Raw genomic sequence first — 26,803 nt, 5'->3', positions numbered from 1 at the left:
ACAGCAAATACAGCCCACCCATGCAGGTAAAGGAGGTGTATGACAGGACGGCTCTGCTTAGTGATGGAAACGTCTGGTCCCAAGACCGCATGTCCAAATGCAACAAGATTCTGCAATGGACCAATGAAGAAAGACGGGAACCCGCACAACACCAAACTCCACTCACTGATAAAGAAATAAGTGGAGGAGGAGAAGAGGACCCAGGGACAAGAGGGAGCAGCACGGAGTCGGAGACAGGGGACAACGTCATGGCAGGAGAATATCTGGAAGAAGTGGAAGAGACTCCGGGAAGAGAGAACCCTCTGGTAAAGGAAGGCCAGCCAGCGAACCTGGCCGAGCCCTATCCTGGGAATGCCCACACCACTCCGGTAAGACGTACTAGAGCAGGCAGAGCAGTCGTGAAGACCTCCAGATACAGAGACTATGAACTGGGAGATGGGAGATAAGTATGATCTAGAGTTGGACTTTATGATTCTCCATTGTTATGTAAAGAAGGCAGATATGTAGCGTCGCGCTCTCGTGGTTGAGTGCAACGCGGTGACGTCACGCGCAGTGGCCATTTTAGGTGCCAACTCGCGTCTCAGTCACAGAGAGCTCCAGACGTTCACGGCGCTCTCCTGTACACATTTAAACTGCACCCGAATCCGGCGATTTATTAGGGAAGAAGGCAACATTACAAAGGTGACAGCTGCGGCTGCCGAGGGCCTGCGTTTTGATCCGTGTGGTTCGGTGTGATTTTCGGCTGGTGTTAAAGCAGTGGTGCTGCGGTTCGGCGGTTCGGCGGTTCAGCACTGCAGCCTTCTTCGGCATCTCCAGGCGTTTTTTCCTTGCCGTCAGCTGCGAGGCTGCGAGGCACTGTTGTTGTCGCTTGAAAGTCAGGATCTGGATTCAGCTTATTTACAGCTTATTTACATGGAAAAAGAAGCCCATAAATCGGGATGCCGTGTGAAACCAGGAGCTTAGTAAGGACTGTCAATGCTACAATAGTTCTGACTGGAACTCTTCAAGTTTCAGTATGTTTTACAAAATCAGCCAGTGCATTCTTGGACCAGAGAACCTTCTCAGAATGACCGTCAATGCTTTAGGTACAACCCTGAGGACTGCCAGTTCCTGAGTAGGTCTGCACAGAATAAGAAGTGTTTTGGTAGGTCTGAGAAACTCTATAACTGCTGAGAGATATGAGGAGGTATAGGAATGCTTTTGTGAGCCTGAGGAGGTGTCATGTAGATCTGTAAATGGGTCCACATACTGTGATAAGTCTGTGAATGCCTTTGCAGTTTTATCAGTCATATTGGTTCTTGGTAAGCATGAAAAGATGTATCAGTGCTTCTGTAGTTCTGAGCAGGACAATCAGTGCTTTGGTGGGTCAGAGGAGGTGTAAAGATGATTGGGGAGACCAGTTATCTCGTATTAATGCTTTGTTTGGATGTAACTTGCCATTATTGTGTTAGTGGGTCTGAAAAGTGCATCAGTGGACCATGATGCTTTGGTGGGTTTAGGAAGGTTTTCAAAGCTTTGGGAAGTCTGAGAAGTTCTACTATTGATCCTGTTGTTCAGGAAAGGCTGCCTGTGCTTTAGTATGTCAAGTGAGATCTATCAGTGCTATGCACTATGTGGGTGCTTTGATAGGTTTCAGCAGTACTGTGATTGCATTGTAAGGTCTACAGTAATGGGAGTGCATTTGCAGGTCTCAACGGTGCTGTGAATGCATTGGCAGGTCTCAACAATACTGTGAGTGCATTGGCAGGCCTCAACTGCACTCTGAGTGCATTGGCAGGCCTCAACGATACTGTGAGTGCATAGGTACGTCTAAACGGTACTGTGAGTGCATTGGCAGGTCTCAACGGTGCTGTGAGTGCATTGATAGGTTCCAACATGCTGTGAGTGCATTGGCAGGTCTCAACAGTGCTGTGAGTGCATTGGCAGGTCTCAAAGGTGCTGTGAGTGCAATAGCAGGTCCCAACTGTGCTATGAGTGCATTGGTAGGTCCCAACGGTGCTGTGAGTGCATTGGCAGGTCCCAAATGTGCTGTGAGTGCATTGGTAGTTCTCAACGGTGCTGTGAGTGCATTGGCAGGTCTCAGTGGTATTGTGAGTGCATTAGCAGGCCTCGGCCGTACTGTGAGTGCATTGGCAGGTCTCAACGGTACTCTGAGTGAATTGGCATGTCCCAACTGTGCTCTGAGTGCATTGGCAGGTCTCATTGGTACTGGGAGCGCATTGGCCGCCCTCAACTGCACTATCAGTGCATTGGCAGGCCTCAACGGTACTGTGAGTGCATTGGCAGGTCTCAACTGTATTGTGAGTGCATTGGCAGGTCCCAACTATGCTGTGAGAGCATTGGCAGGCCCAATGGTGATGTGAGTGCATTGGCAGGTCCCAAATGTGCTGTGAGTGCATTGGCAGGTCTAAACGGTGCTGTGAGTGCATTGGCAGGTCTCATCAGTACTGTGAGGAAATTGGCAGGCGTCAACGGTACTGTGAGTGCATTGGCAGATAGCATCAGTACTGTAAGTGCATTGGCAGGTGCCAACGGTACTGTGAGTGCATTGGCAGGCCTCAACGGTACTGTGAGTGCATTCACAGGTCTCAACGGTACTGTGAGTGCATTGGCAGGCCTCAATGGTATTGTGAGTGCATTGGCAGGCCTCATTGGTACTGTGAGTGCATTGGCAGGTCTCAACAGTACTGTGTGTGCATTGGCAGGTCACAACGGTGCTGTTAGTGCATTGGCAGGTCCCAAGGGTACTGTGAGTGTATTGGCAGGTCCCAACACTGTTGTGAGTGCATTGGCAGGTCTCAAAGGTGCTGTGAGTGCATTGGCAGGTCTCAATCGTACTGCGAATGAATTGGCAGGCCTCAACAGTAGGGTAAGTGCATTGGCAGATATCAATGGTACTGTGAGAGCAACAGTACTGTGAATGCATTGGCAGGTCTCAACGGTACTGTGAGCGCATTGGCAGGTCCCACCGGTACTGTAAGTGCATTGGCAGGCCTCAACAGTACTGTGAGTGCATTGGCAGGCCTCCACAGTACTGTGAGTGCATTGGCAGGTGTCAACAGTACTGTGAGTGCATTGGCATGTCCCAATAGTAGTGTGACTGCATTGCAGGCCTCAACGGTACTGTGAGTGCATTGGCAGGTCTCAACAGTACTGTGAGTGCATTGTTAGGTCTCAACTGTACTGTGAGTGCATTAGTAGGTCTCAGCAGTGGGCTTTTAAAGACCCATCAAAGCTTTGACCTGTCTGAGTAGGCCCATCACTGCGCTAGAAGGTATCGGAAGGTTTATCGCTACTTTACTTTGTATGATAAGATCTGTCTGTGCTTTGACAAGACTGAGATGGGTTATCAGAACTTGGTAGGTATGAGAACAACTGTCACTACGTTCGTATGCTGGAAAGGTCTATTGATGTTTGGTAAGTTGTGAAGGTTCTTGGTAGGGTAGGTCTAGAAAGTGGCATAAGTGCTTTCTTGGGTTTTAGTAATCAGAATTTATTTTATATCACACTGAAAATGTAATCTTGATATATTCCTGGTTATACAACTACACTGTGTCGTAAGATTACAGATGGCCATAGACAACATGGGCCATTGTGCTTGATTCTGTACTGTTACATGTTTGTACTTTCCAATAAAAATGCAATAAAAGTTTTTTTAACAAAAGGGTTTTCATGGGTGTTAGAAACTCTATCAGTGCTTCAGTAGATTTTAGAAGGTTTATCAGTCAGTACATTGGTAAGCATGAGATGCTCTAAATGTGGATTCATAAATCAGGGCAGGTCTACCGCTGGCTTAAAAAGTGAGAATAGGCCTCTTAGATTTTTAATTCATTCTTGACAGACCTTATCAATGGTTGGATAGACCTTAGTAGATCACATCAGTGTCTGTTTCGAATCTCATTCATAAAGTTTTTGGCTCACACTGTTCCATGTATGGCACCTCAAATGTTCACAAAACTTAAAATGTGCCTTCTGTCACAAACTCCCTTATGTATGCTTTTCAAACCTTGAACTTTGTGTGGCTATCTACTCACTACTTTTATTTTTCCCTCTCCTCACTTTCCCATCCTCTCACTACCTATCCCAACTGCAGGTCCGGTCACGCCAAAGACAGGCCCCGCTTCTTTGATCCGGCGCATCCTGACCGTGGCTTTGGCTGTGGCGGTTTTCAGCGGTGTGCTGGCAGCCTACAGTGTAGAATTTCAGATCACCCATGATCGTCTGCGGCTCACATCTTTTGGTCTCTATGGAGCAATACAGGTGCTACACTTGGTGGTCCAGAGCTTCTTTGCCTATTTGGAGCATCGTCGCATGGGCAGTGACCGTCTGACCTGCAGCGGGAAGAGGAAGGTGGCCCTCACCATCTCTGCCTACCAGGAGGACCCCAAGTACCTCAAGCAGTGCCTGCTTTCAGCGCGATCCCTAGTTTACTCTCAGACATGTTTAAAGATCATCATGGTCGTTGACGGGAACGGTGAGGAAGACCGCTACATGCTAGAGATGTTCAAGGAGGTCTTCAAGGAGGAGCAGGAGGTTGGGACATATGTCTGGGCCGGGAACTACCACTCCAGTGGGACTGGTGCCACGAGAGAGTGTACAGAGATCACAAACATGGTGCAGAACCACAGGCACGGCAGAGGGGAAGTTCATTACTGCGAGAATCCCCAGGAAGACCCCGGGCGAGTGATAGTGGAGGATCTGATCCAGAACAAGCGCTGTGTGTGTATCATGCAGAAATGGGGTGGAAAGAGGGAGGTGATGTACACTGCTTTCAAGGCTCTGGGATCGACAGTGGACTACATCCAGGTACGATAGGCTTCTTCTGTTACATAATTTGTTTAGAGCACAGTATGCAATTGGTATGGTCTACTGGTGCCTTTTGTAATTTGTGAGCAACTTTTCAGGGAACTGCAGGGTTTACACCACAGACCAGTGTCTGATTTGGCGTGTGATTCTGTCATGGGTGTGATGTTCAGGTACCTGTTTCATTTCAAGGTTAAGCCTTAATTAATGCAAACGTGTCTATGTGCCTGAGAGGATCCAGATAGTGGGGATCTCACAAATTGTCCCTCAAAAATAGCAATTCACAAATTCTGGTTTAAACGGTCCACCTTTAATAGTGTTGAAACACTTGTGATAGCTCATCCTGAATTTCTGTTCAAATGCCCCATATTTCCTCTGGCCTGTACCCACATCAATCCTTGAATGGTACAGAATCTATATACCAGCAGATGCTGAGGCTCTCACATTACGCATCCACCAGCAATAATACTACAGTATAGATCTCTGTGTTGGTGTAGAGCCTGTCTGTGACTAGAAGAACAGCTGTGTGTGGCTGCAGAGTTATCATCCCTCACTATTCTTCAGACTAACAAAATCACGTGTGTGCTTCTTAACATAACAGGTGCATTTGTGGACTACATCTCTCTTAGAGCTACTCTAAACGGAGACAAAACTGAGATACTTCTATTTGGTAAAGATCAGGAGTTGTGGAAGAAGGATTGGTGACCTCCCGAATTAGGGCCAGCACCGTCCCCTAAGCAAGCAGTAAAAATCTAGGGGCAAAGCTAGGACTCACACCGTCTGTGAAAGAATATGTATCCACGATTTGGAGGTCCTACTTTGCTACCATGTGACTATTGAAAAGCATTTCCTTGGCCCCCTACAACTTCTATCAAAACTTTAATTCAAGCCTTGATCACCAGTCACCTTGACTATGGCAATGCTCTATTGATAGTGGCTAATGATACTTTGCTATCTAAACTGCAGGTGGTGCACAATATGGCAGACAGACTAGTTTGTAATCTTCCATCTTGTTCCTCCTCTGCTCCAATTCTGAACTCTCTGCACTGGCTACCCATTAGGAAAAGGCTAATCTCCAAGTTATGCTGCCTTACCCACAGTTCACTAAATGGCATGTCTCCCGCCTATTTGAAAAAAAACAATCAGACACTATAACCCAAGCAGACTGATTTGATCTAAAGACAAAGGGGCATATTCTCAAGGATCTATCGCCGAGCTATCAGCAGTTTATCACAGCCAAAGTCACGATAAATTTATCACCCCATTCACAAGCAGGTGCTAACAGCTGATATCATCAGTTTACTCACGAAAGAAGGCACAAAAATCATCGCCATAGACGACCCAGCAACTATGGCTAATGAGATGCAGAGTAGGTGTTCCTGTGCCAAAAGTCGCTACAACACCACTCCGCAACATTCTCAACGACCAGCCAGATCAGCGATAACCTCACAAAATATGCGATAAGGCGCGTTAGCAGCAGGAAATTAACACCTGCTCTGACCTAGTGCAAAGTTGGACGACAGCCTGCACCACAAAAGGGTGCCCAGCCCAGACCACACCTGAACTGCAACAGATGCCATGGAGTCACTGAACTCCGCGGCCGGAAACCCTAGTAGGCCACAACACCCACCGCCACCACCCCCAGGCCCACCCCCCAACACCCTCTGGGCCCTACCCAGGGCACCCCCCACCTCCCCGGACCAAGAATTGCACATCAACTGCACAAAATTATGAACAAAAGCAGCGCCTGATGTCCCCGCAATTACAACAATCAACATACATGTGAGTACAGAAATCCTGATTCATTTATTCACCATTGAAAGTCCAAACAAAATATCACATTCTAATTTGTCTTCAAACAACTATTTTGAAGAGTCATGGCGGGTCATCCCTGAACAATCTGTGAGTCACAGCCTGCAAGACAATATCCAAGATAAGACGGTGTGTCAGGCACTCAAAGTTCAAAGTTCAAAAAGTACTTTATTCGGTTAAAAGACAATAACCATAAAAGCAGCAGCATGAAATTTACAATTTTACACAAGGGAATTTAAAAAATGGCAGTTCTATTACATTTCATCAACGCCAATTGTTTTCCGTAATTTAAATACATTTTTTTTAAAACTTAAAACTACAGCAACAGTTAAAATTGTGTCCATTCTCTGAAATTCTAAAAAAGCTGGACGACATCTGTTTAAATTAATTTCTTTAAGGAATGGGATTATAAATTTCCTACGTGGCATAATATAAAATTTACAAAAAAATAAAATGTGGATATCAGATTGGGACGAAGAATCATCACACGGGCAAGTGGGTAAGTTTCGCGACCATGAATTCATTTCTGGTAAGGACAAGAGTCTAAAAACTATATTTAATCTAAAACGGGTCAAGAGAAAACGATCGTAATTAGACATCAGGAGGGTTAAGTATGGCTGTACTTTGTTGCCAGTTAATAACAAGATGTGCGAGGTAACTGTCTTTTTACTCATTTCCTCTCGCCTTCTCTTGTCTTCGAGGTATTCCAAACACAGTTTTTTCAGGACTTTTCTGGGTATATTTCCCATAGTGAGTGGGCCCTCATAATATTGTCGGCGACCAATTTGAATCATAAAACGTTTAACATAATCTAGCCAACCAAATCTACCCACGTTTTCCATTTTTAGTACATCCTGCAACATAGCCCGATTCATGACACATTCGTTAGTTGTCCATACCCTATGCCGCAAGAGGATGGGTTGTGTTCTATTTGTATCCGAAATATGAGGTTGTCCCAGTTCAATATGACAATTGTAGGTCGAAACACTTTGTGGTACCGCTAGGACATCCGTCATAGATTTATTTTCGGCGATTTGAATTGGTTCTACGTTCGAATACCCCCAAAGACCTGCACCATACAGGGCTACCGATGTACACGTGGCATTATATATAGTCAAGATTTCTCTTATTGGTTTTTTGCCTAGATTTTTTATAAAAGTCTTTAAGGCCATTATAGTTTTTTGGAACAAAAGAGTTCTGGCCTTTACAGCACTTGTCCAAACCCCAGATTCGTGAAACAGAATACCCAGGTATGGGAAGGTAGTGGTATTTTCCGAAGGAACATTATTTATAAACATTCTTTTCATCTGCTTTCCAGATCTTGTGCCACAGTTCATGGAGAAAGTTTTACTACAATTGATTTTTAGATCTAAACTCAACATGAACTTCTCAAATGATAATATCAGTTTTTGTAGGGCCAAGGGAGTACGTGCCATTAAGACTGCATCGTCCGCATACAAGAGCGCAGGGATAGATCTCTTACCAACCCTGGGCATATCCCTGCACTCCTGCAGAAGATGATGCTCAAGTCCGTTTATATAAAGCTAAAATAGGAAAGGGGCCAGAACGCACCCCTGGCGTATTCCACGTCCCACTTTGAATTTTCTGGTGCATTCTCCCCCCTACCATAACGGACTGAGGCTGCAGCTCCTGAGTATAATTCTCTCAGAAAGCAAATGATAAGATCTTCCACTCCCAGCCCTTTCAGGATTGCCCACAATTTAGTATGTGACACACAGTCGAACGCCGACGAAAGGTCGACAAACGTAAGGTACAGATGTTCACCTGTTACCCTGGTGTACTTTTGTTGAACAATCATTAAATTTAGGCATTGTTCAACGGTTCCAATGCCCTTCTGGAATCCATACTGTAGGTCGCTCATTATCTCATTCTCCTCCGCCCAGCTCTGGAGTCTTGCCAGGATGATTCTTCCAAGGATTTTTACGGATGAGTCAAGGAGGGAGATTGGCCTATAACAGGCACAATTTTGTCTATCTTGCTTCTTATATATAGGTACGATAACCGAGGTGAACCAAGACTGATTAAAACCCCTTGCTAGTGCTGCATTAAAAAGCTGCACCAGCATGGGGCCCCAGATCTCAATGTTAGCTTTATATAGATCTGCAGGGATCCCATCGGGCCCTGCTGCCTTGCCTCCCTTTGTTGCTTTCACACCCATCATGACTTCATCCAAAGTTATTACCAATTTTTCAACCCCTGGTCCACTATTACCCGTTGTAGAAAAAGAGTCTATATTGTGGGATTCATCTTGGGACCTATAAAGATTTGAGAAATGCTCTACCCAATCCTCCTCAACAATTGCTATCTCCATGCGGGCCTTCTGGTTGTCGTAGAGGAAGGGGTATGAACGGCCCTCCAAAATGCGGATGCATCCTTGGACTGTGAAGCCACACAAAGGGCTTCTAGAGCTTCCTTTTTTATAGCATTTTTCCTGTTATTTAGAGCCTCGTTATATGTTTTCCTCAAACCTCTTATTTCTAGTGGGTCTCGGGGTGACCAGTGAATAGCATGTTTCAAGTCAGTCAGTGCCCTAGTACATGCTTTGTCGAACCAACTTTTATTTCCCTTTATTCTTTTCTTTGCCTCCACCCACAGACTATTTTTAATTTCAGAAGCTATTATATTAAAGTGCTCTATTATCTGCTCACTGTGAGACTTCTCCCCTAGGCAAATTGCGAAACTGTCTGAACAAACATTCAGCAGTTTCGCGAGGAACATTTCTGGCACGACCTTACCCCATTTTAGAGTATACCCATTTTGCCTCCCCAGAGCCACATCAGGGACTGTACCTAGAGAGAGCACATCTTCATGGTGTTCAGAGAAAGGGTTTTCAGCCTCAATTATTTGAGGCAGATGATCACTTAAGGGTAACTCTATAGTCTTTATCCTGTCGATCTTATGACTAAAACTATTTGAGGGAATAATAAAGTCAATAGTAGACGATGCTCCTCTACCAATAAATGTAGGGCCGAAGGGGGTAGGTTTTTGGGCTATTTCATCAGCATATCCCAGGTCATACATGAACAGTAATTCATTTAATAAATCCCCGATCAGAGAGTGGTCGAAGTGTGTTAGATTGATATCCTGCTCTAGCATTAGGCCACAAATCCCCTGTTTACCCTTTGACCAGAGTGGACAATTAAAATCCCCCCCCATAAAACTATCAATTCCCTATTGTTTTTGTCGATTTCATGTTGTTTATCGCCCCTAAGCATTTTAAGAGTATTGGGAATTTCACTTTTCGGAATATTATTGTAAAAATCTATGACAACAACATTAATTCCCTTCTTAGTGCTTAGGGTTATCTCTTGGTAGTAACTAGATTTAGGGATAAAATAAGCTTTCTCGTACTTAAGCTGGTTTGAAAGGAACGTAATTAAGCCTCCCTTTGCCCTTCCATGTTGGCCCCCCACGGCCGGAGTAAAAAAGCTTCTATAACCGCTTATATACACTGGATCAATAGACCAGGTTTCTTGAAGGGCCAGGATATCCCGATCATTTATAACTGTTTCCCAGAATGGGTTTGTAATTTTATTCCTTAATCCTGCCACATTCCAAAATAGGAGTGTACAAGATTTCCTGTTCACATTTACAACAAGATCACCCAAGGAATTATTACCCAAAACCTTCTCAAAAGGGGAACTTACTCCACAGTTATCCCCCTCTTTAAACACTGGGGTGCTTGAGTTCTTGCAGCAATCCTCTTCAATGTCACCATGAATCATTTTTGGGACCAATTCTGTTTGCCTAGTAACCTCATTACCCTCCCCTAGCATATGTTCTTTTGGATTCCCCTTGAAATCACCTGTGGTATCCCCTGAGCCTAATGTTGTAGTCTGGCAGGTATCGTTTGTGAGAAGTTAGCCTGATATATAGTGCTCACTAATCTAGTGATCACTCTGTATCATTCCAAACAACCCTTATTGATGATTGGTTGTAAGTCAACCTTATAGACCAGCTATCCTAGTAGCGTGGACAAGAGCAGTCTTTAGGCTACACTCTAGAGGGTGTGTTAAGCCAGCTGTTTTACCATCACATATACCCCTTGAACACCAAGTGAAAGGACACCACACAAGTTGTTATAAAAATAAAGGATATTTATTAATAACAAGACTACCCTGAACTCTTTATGAGTCAGGGAGCTAAGCACAATACAAAACTCTTAAGAAAATACTGTAAGTTGCACAATTAACACAAATGCCCGAGGGGCACGAAAAACCATATACTTTAAAAGTGGAATGCGAAATACTAGCAGGTAAGTAACACGATCCAGAGGCTTCAGGACCGCTAGGACTACCTTACTGAACCCTCAGGTTAGGAGCAGGAGGCCTAGGGAACCCGGGTGCAGAGTGGGAACTCTTACGCGGGATGCGGGACAAAGTCTGTGGATGCTAGTAATTCTAAAGTTACTGTTTCCGGACGAATCCGACTAGGTAGACTAAAAACGAAAAAGGATCTGGACACTAGGATAGTGAACCTGTGCTGGAGCACCGAAATACTCGAGTTACCTAGCCATGGGGCTGCGGCTGCATAGGGTTCAAGTGACGTCAGGAATCCTCGTTGTAGTCTATGGAGCCTGAAAGAAGATGTTGCTGGCAGGCGACCAGTGAAGATGTTCGGTGTGATCCAAGGCTGGATCAGTGAAGAAGATGACCTGAAAGCAGAGGGGACTCAGTTCTCAATCACTAGCCAGTGATTGTGTGGGCACCAGGATGGCACCGGATGAAGTCACCGCGATCAGGTGAGTGGGTGACGCTGGACTCTGCAGCCACACGGGCCAGGAGGCGTTGTCGGCGTCCAGGCTGGAAGTGCGAGCTGTCCCACGATGGTGTCTGCTGTCGGCGATGCTGGATCCAGGATTGAAGCAACAAGCCTTGGCAAAGGCAAGCCCACGCGGTTGAGTCAAAATGGCGTCTGGAGTGGACCAGGAGGGTCCAGGGCACTTCTTGTTGAACAAGGAGCAAGGGCCAGTCTAGAGGACCTAGACCAGCGGTGAAAACGTCGTGGTACGTCGTCAGGAGGGTCACTAGCCGACGGGCAAGTGACCGGACAACGTGGTAAGCAGCAAGGAAGCAGAAGGGCCCCACGCAGATCTCGTGGATGCTGGGGGGCTGGACTTCGGTGCTGGAGCTGCTCAGGGTTGGGGCTTCTCAAACCCCAGTGCACCCACTCGAGGGTCCCTCGGCGGTCGTGCTGGTTAAGCGTCGTGCAGGTCTTGAAGATAGGCGGTCCCTCGGGTCTCGTCGCACCCACGAATCTCAGCTGGGCTGATGATGCAGGTAGAGGTCAGAGATGGCAGGGAATCCGGGTCTCGTCGAGCTGGGCAGTCTTGATCCTGAGGATGGACGTGCAGCAAACCTCAAGCGCTTAGATGGTGCCTGCTGGTGCAGGGTGGCTACTCCTTAGCCACAAGGGAGAGTCTTCAGAGAATGACAAGAGTTCCTTTCGTGGAAAGTAGTTCAAGTTTCAAGATTATCCAATTTGGGAAGGGTGCCCGCTCCTACCTTTATTCTAAGAAAAGTGGCTGGCACACGACTAGGTCCTGCCCATGGGTGGGACCAGGAGGGGGGTGGTTACACCCCTCTCCTTTGTCCGGTCTCCCCCCAGCTCAGGGGCTGCGGTGCCCCTGGAACTGGTTTGAGTCGGCATATGCACAGTGAGCACCGGGGTGCCACTTGCAGTCACCTTCCTCTCAGCCCTGCCTACCTGGGATACACAAAATCCTGTCTGGGATGGTGCTGGCACCGCCCCTGACAGTAAACCCTTTGTCCAGGCCTCTCTCGCTGGAAGGACTCCCAGCAGCAGGAGGTCAGACTTGTGTCTGTGGTGGCAGCATCCATTTTGTGATGCTGAGGCTTGAGTTAGCTCTAACCGGGGTTCACAGTTACATACATGTCGTGTCCCTCTAGAAGGGTGGAATGCTACCCCCGTCGCCAGAATTGGCGAGGGGGTAGTATTCCAATTCGTATGACACCTTACTCGACATGTTTTGATAATGTTATACCAGAGTTAGCATTTAACCGCGAGGATTATAATGCACTTAAGAGTATATGGTATAGCGTTATCATGAACCGCTATTAGGACTTGGTTCCGCAAGCTGCAAACGGGCTCAGCTCATGCCAGAGCACCATCTCACATAATCCCAAGCACTCTGCCTTCAGGATTGATAAGGCCTTCCATAGGAGTGACTGATAGGAATATATGTGTCCATTTTAGGTTTAGATATAGGGAACTATATCTAAAGCAAAGGGTGATTACACCACCTTGCCCCAGCTGTCGTGCAGCCAGTTGTGTCTGTTTTGGATGGCCAGCCAGGGGTGGCATAATACATGCTGCAGCCCCTGGTAGGCCTTGGGTACACCTATGCCCTGGATACCTAAGGTATACTGTACAGGGACTGATAAGGTGGCCCAGTACCAATTGGTAAAAGCACCTAGGGTACATAGTTGTAATTTTAGAGAGAGAACAGCTAGGCTGTGGGTCTGATTAGCAGGCCCACAGCCAGGGAAAGTCGTAAACCAGTGAAGCAAAAAGCTAAAATCTGGGGTGGCCATGGGATTGCAGACCCCACTCTCCTACATAATCCCCCCCCAAACTTAGGGACATCAAACTAACCTTGACCAGTTGAGTCTTCTGGTACTAAGTGAAAGTACCTGGAGAGACCATCTGCATTACCATGGTCAGTCCCTGGGCGGTGCTCCACTGTAAAGTCCATCCCCTGTAGGGAAATGGACCACCTAAGAAGTTTGGGGTTTTCACCCTTCATTTGATTTAGCCATAAGAGGGGCTTAGGGTCGGTCTGAATCTTGAAGTGAGTACCAAACAAGTATGGCCTCAACTTCTTCAGGGCCCAAACCACAGCAAAGGCCTTCCTCTCAATAGCTGACCAACGTTTCTCTCTAGGGGTCAGCCTTCTACTTATAAAAGCAATGGGCTGGTCATGACCATCAATATTCAGCTGAGATAGAACAGCTCCCACACCCAACTCAGAAGCATCTGTTTGGACAATGAAAGGTTTGGAGTAGTCTGGACTCTTGAGAATAGGTGCAGTGCACATGGCCTGCTTTAGGTCATCGAATGCCTTCTGACAGCTAACTGTCCACTGAACTTTCTTTGGCATTTTCTTACTTGTCAGGTCATTAAGTGGAGTCACAATGGTTCCATAATTTCTGACAAATTTCCTGTAATAACCAGACAGGCCCAAGAAAGCTCTGACCTGTGTCTGGGTGGTTGGAGGAGCCCAGTCCTTTATAGCCTGTATCTTGCTCTCCAGAGGTTGAACTTGGCCTCCACCTACAAGGTGGCCCAAGTATACAACTTGACTCTGCCCTATCTGGCACTTAGTAGCCTTGATAGTGAGGCCTGCCTTTTGCAGGGCCTCTAAAACTTTCCTTAGGTGGATCAGGTGATCCTCCCAGGTGGAGCTAAAGACAGTAATATCATCTAGATATGCTGCACAAAAGTCATCCAACCCAGTGAGAACTTGGTTCACCAACCTTTGAAAAGTGGCAGGTGCATTTTTCAAACCAAAGGGCATCACCACAAATTGATAATGACCTCCTGGGTAGAAAATGCTGTCTTGGCCTTGGCATCCTCAGCTAACCTGATTTGAAAGTTGCAGAAGCCAACTTATCTATCAGTTCATCTGCCCTAGGTATTGCATGGGCATCTTTCTTAGTGACAGCATTGAGACCCCTGTAGTCTACACAAAACCTCATCTCTCTCTTACCATCCTGGGTGTGAGGTTTAGGCACTAGAACTACAGGACTAGCCCAAGGGCTCTCTGAGGGTTCAATGACTCCCAATTCCAACATCTTTTGTACTTCAGTTTTTATGCAGTCCCTGACGTGGTCAGGTTGCCTGTAGATTTTACTCTTTATAGGCAGACTGTCTCCAGTGTCCACCTCATGTGTGCACCAGTTTGTCTGACTGGGGGTCAGAGAAAACATTTGTCTAAAGGATTGCAGGACTTGCTTACAATCCTTTTGTTGATGCTCAGAGAGGCTGTCAGAAAAGACTACACCATCTACTGACCCATCATCAGGGTTCTGAGTGAGCAGGTCTGGGAGAGGGTCACTCTCTTCCTCCTGTCCCTCATCTGTGGCCATGAGCAAGCCCATGTCCTCCCTGTCAACAAATGCTTTGAGCCTATTCACATGAAGTACTCTGTGAGGGCTCCTGGGGGTTCCCATGTCCACCAAGTAGGTGACTTCTCCCTTTTGCTCAATGATGATGTGGGGTCCAGACCATTTGTCTTGGAGAGCTGTTGGGGCCACTGGCTCCAAGACCCACACCTTCTGTCCTGCATGGTAAACAGTTAGGACAGCCTTTTGGTCATGCCAAGCTTTTTGAAGTTCTTGGCTGGCCTCCAGGTTTTTAGATGCCTTCTCCATGTACTCTGCCATCCTGGAGCGGAGACCAAGTACATAGTCCACTATGTCAAGTTTAGGCTTTTTGAGAGGTAACTCCCATCCTTCCTTCACAAGACATAGGGGTCCTCTTACAGGATGTCCAAACAAGAGCTCAAAAGGGCTGTAACCAACCCCCTTCCGTGGGACCTCTCTGTAAGCAAACAGAAGGCAGGGTAAAAGGATGTCACATCTTCGCCTAAGCTTTTCAGGTAACCCTTTTATCATCCCTTTGAGGGTCTTGTTGAATCTTTCAACAAGCCCATTGCATTGTGGGTGATAGGGTGTGGTGAATTTGTAATTTACACCACACTCCTTCCACATAGCAGTCAAGTATCCTGACATGAAGTTTGCACCTCTGTCAGAGACAACCTCCTTAGGGAACCCCACTCTGGAGAAAACTCCAACCAGGGCCCTAGCCACAACAGGAGCTGTAGTGGTCCTAAGGGGAATAGCTTCTGGATACCTGGTGGCATGATCCACTACCACCAGTATAAATCTGTGCCCAGATGTTGTTGGGGGGTCCATTGGTCCAACAATGTCAATCCCCACTCTCTCAAAGGGGACCCCCACCACAGGTAGTGTTATAAGGGGGGGCTTTGTGGTGCCACCTGATTTGCCACTGGCTTGGCAGGTGACACATGAGTGACAAAACTCTTTAGTGTCCTCAGACATATGAGGCCAGTGAAAGTGTGGGGCAAGCCTGTCCCAAGTCTTGTTCTGGCCTAAGTGACCTGCAAGGGGAATTTCATGGGCTAAGGTGAGAAGGAAACCTCTCAGAGACAAGGGGATGACCAGCCTCCTGGTAGCACCAGGCTTGGGGTCTCTTGCCTCAGAGTATAGGAGTCCATCGTCCCAATATACCTTATGGGCACCTGTAGCATTCCCTGCAGCCTCAGCAGCAGCCTGCTGTCTGAGGGGTTCAAGAGAGGAACAGTCTAACTGTGCCTGCCTCAAGTCTGCCCTGGAAGGTCCCTCTGTCCCAAGAAACTCAACCTGTTCAGGCTCAAGCTCTTCTAGGACAGTTCCTTCTGGGGTCTTGGGGTCAGTCTCCTGTGAGAGCTGATCCTCCACCTGAGCCAGGGGGGAAGGGTCCACCTTACCCCTACTGCTCTTTCTCTTGGGTAGTGTCTGGTCCATTCTTCCAGGATCCAGCACTAGTTCAGCTGGGCATTTCTTGGCCTGTGACCTAGTCACAGCAAGGACATGTGCTGACAAACCTAACATTTCCACATGAGTCCTATACTCCACATCTGACCATAAGGAGGATTCCAAATCATTGCCCAAAAGACAGTCCACTGGGAGGTCTGAACTAACAACAACCCTTTTGAGGCCATTTACCCCTCCCCAGGAGAAGTTAACAAGTGCCATACTATGGGAGGTAGTGGCATTGCTAGCATTGGTCACCAGGTAGTCTGAACCTAGTATTAACTGTTCAGGGTCCACAAAGTTTGGTGTCACCATAGTGACACTGGCACAAGTGTCCCTGTAGGCCTGAGCCATTTTTCATTGATCAAAGGCGTCTGCCTGTACTTGCCCAGAGTACTGGGACTTATTGTAGGGGTCATATCCATGTCCCCGGTACAAACAAGAACAGCCTGAGTAGGTATCCTGACTAAGTCAGAACCCGCCTCAGTTCCCAGTGTTAACCCCACTATAGCCTTGGGAGGATTACTACCACTACTAACTGTACTAGGGGGTGCAGATGCCTTAGAGGCAGTAGTGGTAGGAGTTGGGCCTTTCTTGGTGCACTCACTAAACCAGTGAGTATTACTTTTACAGTATTGGCACCATGGTTTCTTCTGACCATTATTCTTCTTCTTTTGGGAATTCTGGGAACTCTGGGACCCACCCTCTTTAGATTGTTTGGGCCCTGTTGAAGACTTCTGGTCATTTTGCTTATTCTCATTACCCTTGGGGTCTGCTTTCTTTTGGCCACCACCCTGGTTCTGGTTCTGCTGCTTGACCCTTGTCCTGACCCATCTGTCTGCCTTCTTTCCCAATTCTTGGGGAGAGGTCAGATCTGAGTCAATAAGGTGCTGATGCAACAACTGATTTTGACAATTACTTAAGATTTGTTCTCTCATAATTAGATTATACAATCCTGTGTAATCAGTAACTTTACTTCCCAGTAACCAGCCTTCAAAAGACTTAGCGGCACAATCAACAAAGTCAGCCCAATCCTGAGACTGAATTTTCTGGGTGTCTCTGAACAGCAACCTGTACTGTTCAGTTGTTAAGCCAAACCCATCAATCAGTGTATTCTTCAGGACTTGGTAAATGTTAGCATCCTCAACTCTAGTAGTGAGGAGCTTATCTCTACCTTTACCTTCAAAGGAGAGCCACAATATAGCTGCCCACTGACTCTGGGGGATGCACTGGATAGTGCAGGCCCTCTCCAAAGCAGTCATCCATTTGTGGATGTCATCCCCTTGTTTAAAGGGGGGCACTATTTTACTCAGGTGTCTAGTATCAAAACTCCTGTCTTTATCCTTAGGGATATTGCTGCCACCAGTGGGGACTGCCCCATTCAACTGTTGCTCTCTAGCAAAGGCAAGCTTCTCTTTGGCAAGGGCAAGTTCTTCCCTCTGGATCCTCAGATTAGCCTGTTTCATCCTTGCTTCATGTTCTCTCCTCTGAGGGGAAGTCATTCTCCTCTGGGGAGAAGTCATTCTCCTCTGAGAAGAGGCATGAGAGTGCACAGATCTATTGGAGTCCCTAGAATGAGACCTATCTCTTCTAACTCCAAAGTTAGGCCTGCTTAGGGTCAGAACTGGGGGTCCCCCAGATCCTTCCCTATGTAGGTCTAAGTTGGCCCTAGTAAGTCTGCTGACTAGCTCAGGACCTTTGTCTGCCTCATCCCCAGAAATATCCTCTTCATCCTCCTGCTCCTCTACTTCTTCAGTTTCAGGGAGGTCAGGATCACCAAGGGTACCTTCTAAGGCTGGCATGCTCCTATCTGTCTGAGAAGCTTTTCTAGCATCATATGTCTCTAAGAGACCTAACAGAAAAGGAGTGGTAGGGTTAGAACCCTGTTTCAATTTCCTGGAGGTATACAATTGTCTCATCTCCTGGAAACTGAGAGCTGCATATCTGGACAGGACCTGTGGAGGGTCACTAACCACTAGGGGAGTCTCTGCAGACTCTCCATGGGTAGACATGCTTCTAGTGTGGTGTAAGTGATGCACCTACCTACACTATGGGTTTACCTACTGATCCCTTGCTAGAGTTGTAGTTAGGGTGTGCCAAGCCCTGTTACACTACAACAGCTGGTTCAGTAGAACTTAGAGTATTCTAAGCTAAGTTATATGTACCTTGGTACTTATGCGATCTTTCAAATGATATTCTTAGGATACGTGTGTGGTAAAACAACAGCAAGCTCAAATCCCACCCCCTGCTCCCCAATGTGAGAAGTTGGCCTGATATATAGTGCTCACTATTCTAGTGATCACTCTGTATCATTCCAAACAACCCGGTTGTAAGTCAACCTTATCGACCAGCTATCCTAGTAGCGTGGACAAGAGCAGTCTTTAGGCTAAACTCTAGAGGGCGTGTTAAGCCAGCTGTTTTACCATCACATATACCCCTTGAACACCAAGTGAAAGGACACCACACAAGTTTTTATAAAAATAAAGGACATTTATTAATAACAAGACTACCCTGAACTCTTTATGAGTCAGGGAGCTAAGCACAATACAAAACTCTTAAGAAAAGACTGTAAGTTGCACAATTAACACAAATGCCCGAGGGGCACGAAAAACCATATACTTTAAAAGTGGAATGCGAAATACTAGCAGGTAAGTAACACGATCCAGAGGCTTCAGGACCGCTAGGACTACCTTACTGTACCCTCAGGTTAGGAGCAGGAGGCCTAGGCAACCCGGGTGCAGAGTGGGAACTCTTACGCGGGATGCGGGACAAAGTCTATGGATGCTAGTAATTCTAAAGTTACTGTTTCCGGACGAATCCGACTAGGTAGACTAAAAACGAAAAAGGATCTGGACACTAGGATAGTGAACCTGTGCTGGAGCACCGAAATACTCGAGTTACCTAGCCCAGGGGCTGCGGCTGCATAGGGTTCAAGTGACGTCGGGAATCCTCGTTGTAGTCTATGGAGCCTGAAAGAAGATGTTGCTGGCAGGCGACCAGTGAAGATGTTCGGTGTGATCCAAGGCTGGATCAGTGAAGAAGATGACCTGAAAGCAGAGGGGACTCAGTTCTCAATCACTAGCCAGTGATTGTGTGGGCACCAGGATGGCACCGGATGAAGCCACCGCGATCAGGTGAGTGGGTGACGCTGGACTCTACAGCCACACGGGCCAGGAGGCGTTGTCGGCGTCCAGGCTGGAAGTGCGAGCTGTCCCACAATGGTGTCTGCTGTCGGCGATGCTGGATCCAGGATTGGAGCAACAAGCCTTGGCAAAGGCAAGCCCACGCGGTTGAGTCAAAATGGCGTCTGGAGTGGACCAGGAGGGTCCAGGGCACTTCTTGTTGAACAAGGAGCAAGGGCCAGTCTAGAGGACCTAGACCAGCGGTGAAAACATCGTGGTACGTCGTCAGGAGGGTCACTAGCCGACGGGCAAGTGACCGGACAACGTGGTAAGCAGCAAGGAAGCAGAAGGGCCCCACGCAGATCTCGTGGATGCTGGGGGGCTGGACTTCAGTGCTGGAGCTGCTCAGGGTTGGGGCTTCTCAAACCCCAGTGCACCCACTCGAGGGTCCCTCGGCGGTCGTGCTGGTTAAGCGTCGTGCAGGTCTTGAAGATAGCCGGTCCCTCGGGTCTCGTCGCACCCACGAATCTCAGCTGGGCTGATGATGCAGGTAGAGGTCAGAGATGGCAGGGAATCCGGGTCTCGTCGAGCTGGGCAGTCTTGATCCGGAGGATGGACGTGCAGCAAACCGCAAGCGCTTAGATGGTGCCTACTGGTGCAGGGTGGCTACTCCTTAGCCACAAGGGAGAGTCTTCAGAGAATGACAAGAGTTCCTTTCGTGGAAAGTAGTTCAAGTTTCAAGATTATCCAATTTGGGAAGGGTGCCCGCTCCTACCTTTATTCTAAGAAAAGGGGCTGGCACGCGACTGGGTCCTGCCCATGGGTGGGACCAGGAGGGGGGTGGTTACACCCCTCTCCTTTGTCTGGTCTCCCCCCAGCTCAGGGGCTGCGGTGCCCCTGGAACTGGTTTGAGCCGGCATATGCACAGTGAGCACCGGGGTGCCACTTGCAGTCACCTTCCTCTCAGCCCTGCCTACCTGGGATACACAAAATCCTGTCTGGGATGGTGCTGGCACCGCCCCTGACAGGAAACCCTTTGTCCAGGCCTCCCTCGCTGGAAGGACTCCCAGCAGCAGGAGGTCAGACTTGTGTCTGTGGTGGCAGCATCCATTTTGTGATGCTGAGGCTTGAGTTAGCTCTAACCGGGGTTCACAGTTACATACATGTCGTGTCCCTCTAGAAGGGTGGAATGCTACCCCCGTCGCCAGAATTGGCGAGGGGGTAGTATTCCAATTCGTATGACACCTTACTCGACATGGTTTGATAATGTTATACCAGAGTTAGCATTTAACCGCGAGGATTATAATGCACTTAAGAGTATATGGTATAGCGTTATCATGGAACAGCTATTAGGACTTGGTTCCGCAAGCTGCAAACGGGCTCAGCTCATGCCAGAGCACCATCTCACATAATCCCAAGCACTCTGCCTTCAGGATTGATAAGGCCTTCCATAGGAGTGACTGATAGGAATATATGTGTCCATTTTAGGTTTAGATATAGGGAACTATATCTAAAGCAAAGGGTGATTACACCACCTTTCCCCATCTGTCGTGCAGCCAGTTGGGTCTGTTTTGGATGGCCAGCCCGGGGTGGCATAACACATGCTGCTGCCCCTGGTAGGCCTTGGGTACACCTATGCCCTGGATACCTAAGGTATACTGTACAGGGACTGATATGGTGGCCCAGTACCAATTGGTAAATGCACCTAGGGTACATAGTTGTAATTTTAGAGAGAGAACAGCTAGGCTGTGGGTCTGATTAGCAGGCCCACAGCCAGGGAAAGTCGTAAACCAGTGAAGCAAAAAGCAAAAATCTGGGGTGGCCATGGGATTGCAGACCCCACTCTCCTACATCGTTCTTATGTCAATCCACATATTCAAGGCCTGAGAAGGCATCAAATCGATTATGGGTTGGTATATTATAAGTAGGTAAGGCAAAACCTCTATTGTCCCAAAAGAAATTATTTCCAGAATTAGGTCCTGGGGTTGGTGGATAGAAATGCCTTGGGTGGAAATTAAGTGGTCTCTGTATCTGGGGAAAAGGAGTCTGACTGAATCCATGATGGTTAAAGCCAGACCTGTTTACAGGCTGCCTTACTGCATCCCTATTTTTAGACTGTTGCACTGGGACATATGGGTAGAAGTAGCTAAGATAATGAGTGGAAATAAAATCGCTACTTCTTGAATTGTACCAATCCCCAATATGCCTGACAGCTCTATGATCTTTGAAATTTACAATTATTACATCCCCTTTCTTATCTTTGGGTCGTGTTCCCACCCAGATTGAACGCCTAACATTTAGAATTTCCCCATTAATATGGGCAGGCAAGGGTCTATTATTGTGTAACCAATGGGTCACTTTATTTCTTAGAGCTCGATGATCTTCCCTGGGGCCCATAAGGAGCCCAGGGACCCCCGCCATGACTATTGCGTAAGGCGCAGCTTCTGGCGGTAAATCGACTATTCTATGTGAATGCCAGTTTGTATTATGAAAATTCCCTGTCCCGTTCTCCTTAATGGCTTTATTTTGCGAAGGCTCTGCCCTTTCTTCCGCAATCAAATTCCCCCCCCCCTTGATTGCCTGCTTTACTTAAAGTTTGAATTTCAGACGCAGGCTTTTTTTTCAACAGAGGGGGTGTCTGTACTTTTTTCGGGGGAGGACCAGTTGGCTTTTTCCCAACTTGATTTATTTTTATGGAGGGGGTGGAGCATAGTGGGACTTGTTTAGATGCTGACATTTTTGTGACAGGTGCTCCTCTAGATTTTATGATATTTACCCCCTTTGCCAAGTCTGCTAATAGGAGTGTATTTTTTTCTACCTTTTTCTCGATGAGATCTAAATGCGTATTGCACAAATGAATCTTCTCTAACAGAGGCTGTGTTAATGATTTTAACAAGCTTTCGATTTTTCCCAGGAGGCCACCTTCACTAAAGGAACAATGAGTTGTCGTTAGAGGAACCATAGGGGAGGTCGGTGAATCGACCACGTCCACCAGTGTTGAAATAGAACTCCTCTTCTGTATTTTGGCTTGCCGGATCTTTAGTGGACCACCCCCCCCCTTTTTTGATTTTGACATTGGGGGGTGATATATAGTTTGTATTAAGAGAAGATCCAGCAGAGAATCTAGGGGAATTTGATAGCCCTTCATCATCATAGCTTTTATATAGACTCGACAAGGACACACGGGTACTAATAGGAGTACTCAACAGGGAAACCTCAGTACTAGAATATTCTGATGCTTCACCTTTATCCTCCCTGCCTCCCGTATTTACTAGCCCAGTATGTGCTACAATAGCATGTCTTTGGGTAGGTGATGGTGCTGTCCCTATGTACCCCAGAGAGGATCGTTTATCTGTCATTGAGTCCGGAGGGGGACCCCTTTTAAGGTTAGCTATATCTGCTTTTTTCTGATTGTGCTGCCCCCTTCGTCTTAGTTTTGCTTTTTTAAATATTCTAACCGAACGTGGGGAGACGGGACGTGCTCTATTTCCATAATAGGGATATCTGGCCGATCATCCAACCTTTCAGCATGGACCTGGGCTATAGCCGTCACAACTTTCCCATGAACAGTAGGGGGATTGTACACCATAGGTGTGTCCACCACTAATAGTGATGCCTCTTCCTGTATCGTTCGAGGACTCCCCTGGCCTAGGGAAGCCCTTCTATCGTTATTGATCTGGTTGATCTTCTTGATCAAATAATTATCCATGGGACCTAGCCCAGAAACAATTTTATCACTTTTATCTTTAGACATCATACCAACTTAATTCCACTCACAGTCTAAAAAGTTATTGTGTCAAAAACATGCCTTGAGCGGACAGCGCTCTTTGCCTGCAAGAAGTACTTAAATTATGAACTCACATGAAATACGTACATAAAAACAGGTCTTCCCTTCAGGACCAAAGTCTATGGCCCAGTCCAGTCTCATCAGGCCAAAGAGGGCCCGCCCTTTGCCCGGGCTTAGCCCGGTGTCGCCCGCGCGCGTCCCGCGACGCGGAAGGGGCTTTGCTATTTTCAGCGCCTTCCGGGCGCGTCAGCGGGCGGGTCAGGGCGGAGTCGGGCCGCAAAGGATTGTGGGGGCTGTAGTCCCCCCGCTCGGCGGCCGCGTGGTGTTCCTGCTGCGGTGGCGGGGGGGACCAACAGCCTGTAGATGTCCGAGCGCTGATAGGTGTCAGCGCTACAGCAAAGGATGCCTCCCAACATCAGAGCCCTGCTTGGAAAAGGTAAGGTCTCACTCAGTAACACGCCCACTCCCCAGATGGGGCTCTGCTGTTTTCAGCGCCTTCCGAGCGCATCAGAGGGAGGGTCAGGGCGGAGTCGGGCCGCAAAGGATTGTGGGGGCTGTAGTCCCCCCGCTCGGCGGCCGCGTGGTATTCCTGCTGCGGCGGCGGGGTGGACCAACAGCCTGTAGATGTCCGAGCGCTGCTAGGTGTCAGCGCTACTGCAAAGGATGCCTCCCAACATCAGAGCCCTGCTTGGAAAAGGTAAGGTCTCACTCAGTAACACGCCCGCTCCCCAGATGGGACTCTGCTTTTTTCAGCGCCTTCCGGGCGCGTCAGCGGGCGGGTCAGGGCGGAGTCGGGCCGCAAAGGATTGTGGGGGCTGTAGTCCTCCCGCTTGGCGGCCGCGTGGTGTTCCTGCTGCGGCGGCGGGGGGGAGCAACAGCTTGTAGATGTCTGAGCGCTGCTAGGTGTCAGCGCTACTGCAAAGGATGCCTCCCAACGTCAGAGCCCTGCTTGGAAAAGGTAAGGTCTTACTCAGTAACTCGCCCGCTCCCCAGATGGGGCTTTGCTGTTTTCAGCGCCTTCCGGGCGCGTCAGCAGGCGGGTCAGGGCAGATTCGGGCCGCAAAGGATTGTGGGGGCTGTAGTCCCCCCGCTCGGCGGCTGCGTGGTGTTCCTGCTGCGGCGGCGGGGGGGACCAACAGCCTGTAGATGTCCGAGCGCTGCTAGGTGTCAGCGCTACTGCAAAGGATGCCTCCCAACGTCAGAGCCCTGCTTGGAAAAGGTAAGGTCTCACTCAGTAACTCGCCCCGTGTCAGGCACTCATCAAAGGACAGGGAGAGAGAGAAAGAGAGAGAGAGAGAAAGAAAGAGAGACTGAACAAGAAGCGCAATGCCAATCGGGACCTTGGCTCATGCAAACATGCCAAAAGTTGCTTGTGTTTCGAAACTGGTGCACCCCAAATCACAGGCCTGGCATCAAAGTCAGCTCGAAGGTCACATCACATTCAAGAAATGCAAGCAGTAGTCAGACTAAAATTAGGAATGAAAGCTCCTTTGTCTCAATACACAAGGCGGAAGGCCAACCGAAACCCGACCTTGGTCCTGAATGCGGCTGGTACACCCTGCATTAGATACCATACCAGCTCCGATGACTCCCAAACCACAAACTGCGCTAATATAAGACCAATATGCCCACACCCCACACACACTTGTCCCTGCACGACCTACACCTGCAAGAGATGCCCTTGACACATTGGTCAAAAGCTACCCATACGTCCAAACGTTGCACACACATACGACTCATTGCCCAGAGCTGTGGCATATCGTCCACTGAATTGCCACCGGTCTGAGGAGTGCCGGTGCCACGAGACAAACAAACTAAATGGCAGGCATTCCAGGGCACTTTCACAACCCCTGTCATGTGGAACTGTACCGTGCATGAATGCTGTATCTGTTGGGAACTGTGCTAATGGCAGTGTTGCGAATCAGTTTCCGTCTTGCCTATGTCACCTGCATCCAGCCCTGGTTCCACTGTCGATCATGCACATTCAAGTGGCCCATGGAGGTCTGCCTAACCAACGCAACGGTAGCTGAATTGGATTAAGACCTGACAGTGCGCCCCTATTGGCCCATGAACAGGAGTGTCACGGGGATAGCCGTGCATGGGATGCACTGATCTTTGGCGTATGTGCAGCAGCTGTGCATGGGAGATTGCACAACTCCTCGTGTGCAGTGACCACATCGAGGCGCTCCACTATTGGGCTGTGTTGGGGATTGGTGAAACGGTGTGGACTGAGCACATCTGCATGGACCAGTTAATGGATTGGCTCACCCTGGTGTTCCTTGAACCCGACAACGATGCACTATTCGAGCAGATTGCCCATGAAGCTACCCTCGCATTCATGGATGAGTAACTGCATTCCTGCAGCCACATCGGATTGTCACCCACAGCACAGGTTCCAACATCTTGTTGCATCGTAGGGAATGCTCACATATCCCACCACAGCAGTTGACATGTCTGCCTTTGTCTGGACTCAGAATGCATGTGCATGGAACTACGAGTGTGTACCCACACCTGTGCAAAGTGATGCAGTTCCATGGTCGGATCAGCACAGCGTCGTTTGGCAACGTTCCCAATTTGGACATACTGCTGGGGAGGAGAGTACATCGTTTGGCAACGTTCCCAATTCGGACATACTGCTGGGGGAGAGTACACACATGGCAATGTAGCCGAACATGTGACCTTGTCAGACTCTTTCACATTATCACTGTCAGCAGAGCAGACAGTCAGCGCAGTCCGGAGGCACGGCACTATGCAGATCCCATGGGCTGTGAGTCGTGTTCCCTTACACGAGGCAATGAGCAGACGCCAACCAAAACATGACTCATCCAGCAAGGCGAGGTGGGCTGAGACCGTTGCCATCCATAATGATTTTGTGTACATTTTTGCCTCCCCATTTCTTGCACCTCAACATGTTCCCATGCTGCCTTTGAGTGTCTTGTGCATTTCCCTGCATGTTGTGGCCGTTGCCTTGCCCGTACTGCCACGCACATGCCAATAAAGTATACGTAACTTCACTGGTATCTAACTGTGATGAGTGTTGATTAGATTGACAAATTGTGTGCCACAATGAGCATTGTCGCTACACAGGGAGGGACTCACTGACGCATGTACAGTGGGGGTGGGTCCCTTTTTGACAACTCCTCCTCTGAGAGCCAGAAATTGTTTTGGGATAGTTGCTGGCAGACCTGTGCAATTACGTGTCTTCAGCAATGTGAGTATGGTGTCCAACCTCTGACCATGTGGAGCAATGTTATACATCAAAAGAGAATGTGTCCACACAGATGTGTGTGAGTAGGTATGCGAAGTGAAGTTCTGTTGTCACATGTGATGTAGGACTCCTACCGATTTGGTCATTCCTACACACCGCCCTATTCAATACATGGACGTGTGCCTACTTTGGGGGGTTGCGAGATTGTAGTTCATGGGCAATGAGGCCACAGCTAGTACACACCTTCACAGTCATCTAATTGGCCATGTGGCTCAGGGTCAAACATGCACATTGATATCATTTACCAGAGTGTACCTTCTTCTGCAATCATTGTCCCTACATCCATCCATACTTTCATACTTGAGTGAACATAGTCATGACACATCTGTGTGATTTCGAATGTTTTATTCACATTCTGGGGAATGCCGAAGCTGGAGCTTGTCATGGCCATGCCAAGTCCACATTAAATGGTAGCCCAGTGGTGGGCCAACTA

At 48.1% G+C, this 26,803-nt stretch overlaps 1 protein-coding gene across 3 annotated transcripts in view; it reads left to right on the top strand.

The window, feature by feature from the left end:
- The window catches only part of LOC144770745 (hyaluronan synthase 1-like), a 272,375-nt gene that overhangs the window by 125,260 nt on the left and 120,312 nt on the right, over positions 1-26,803 (top strand). For all 3 annotated transcript variants that reach the window (XM_078655491.1, XM_078655489.1, XM_078655490.1), the window contains exon 3: positions 4,094-4,806. In XM_078655491.1, the coding sequence (XP_078511617.1) occupies positions 4,094-4,806 (713 nt within the window). The remainder of the gene's footprint in view (positions 1-4,093; positions 4,807-26,803) is intronic.

This window comes from Lissotriton helveticus, chromosome 7, assembly GCF_964261635.1.
Source record: "Lissotriton helveticus chromosome 7, aLisHel1.1, whole genome shotgun sequence".
NCBI lineage: Eukaryota > Metazoa > Chordata > Amphibia > Caudata > Salamandridae > Lissotriton > Lissotriton helveticus.
The sequence above is the reverse complement of the archived record's forward strand: the minus strand, read 5'-3'. Positions and strand labels throughout refer to the sequence as shown.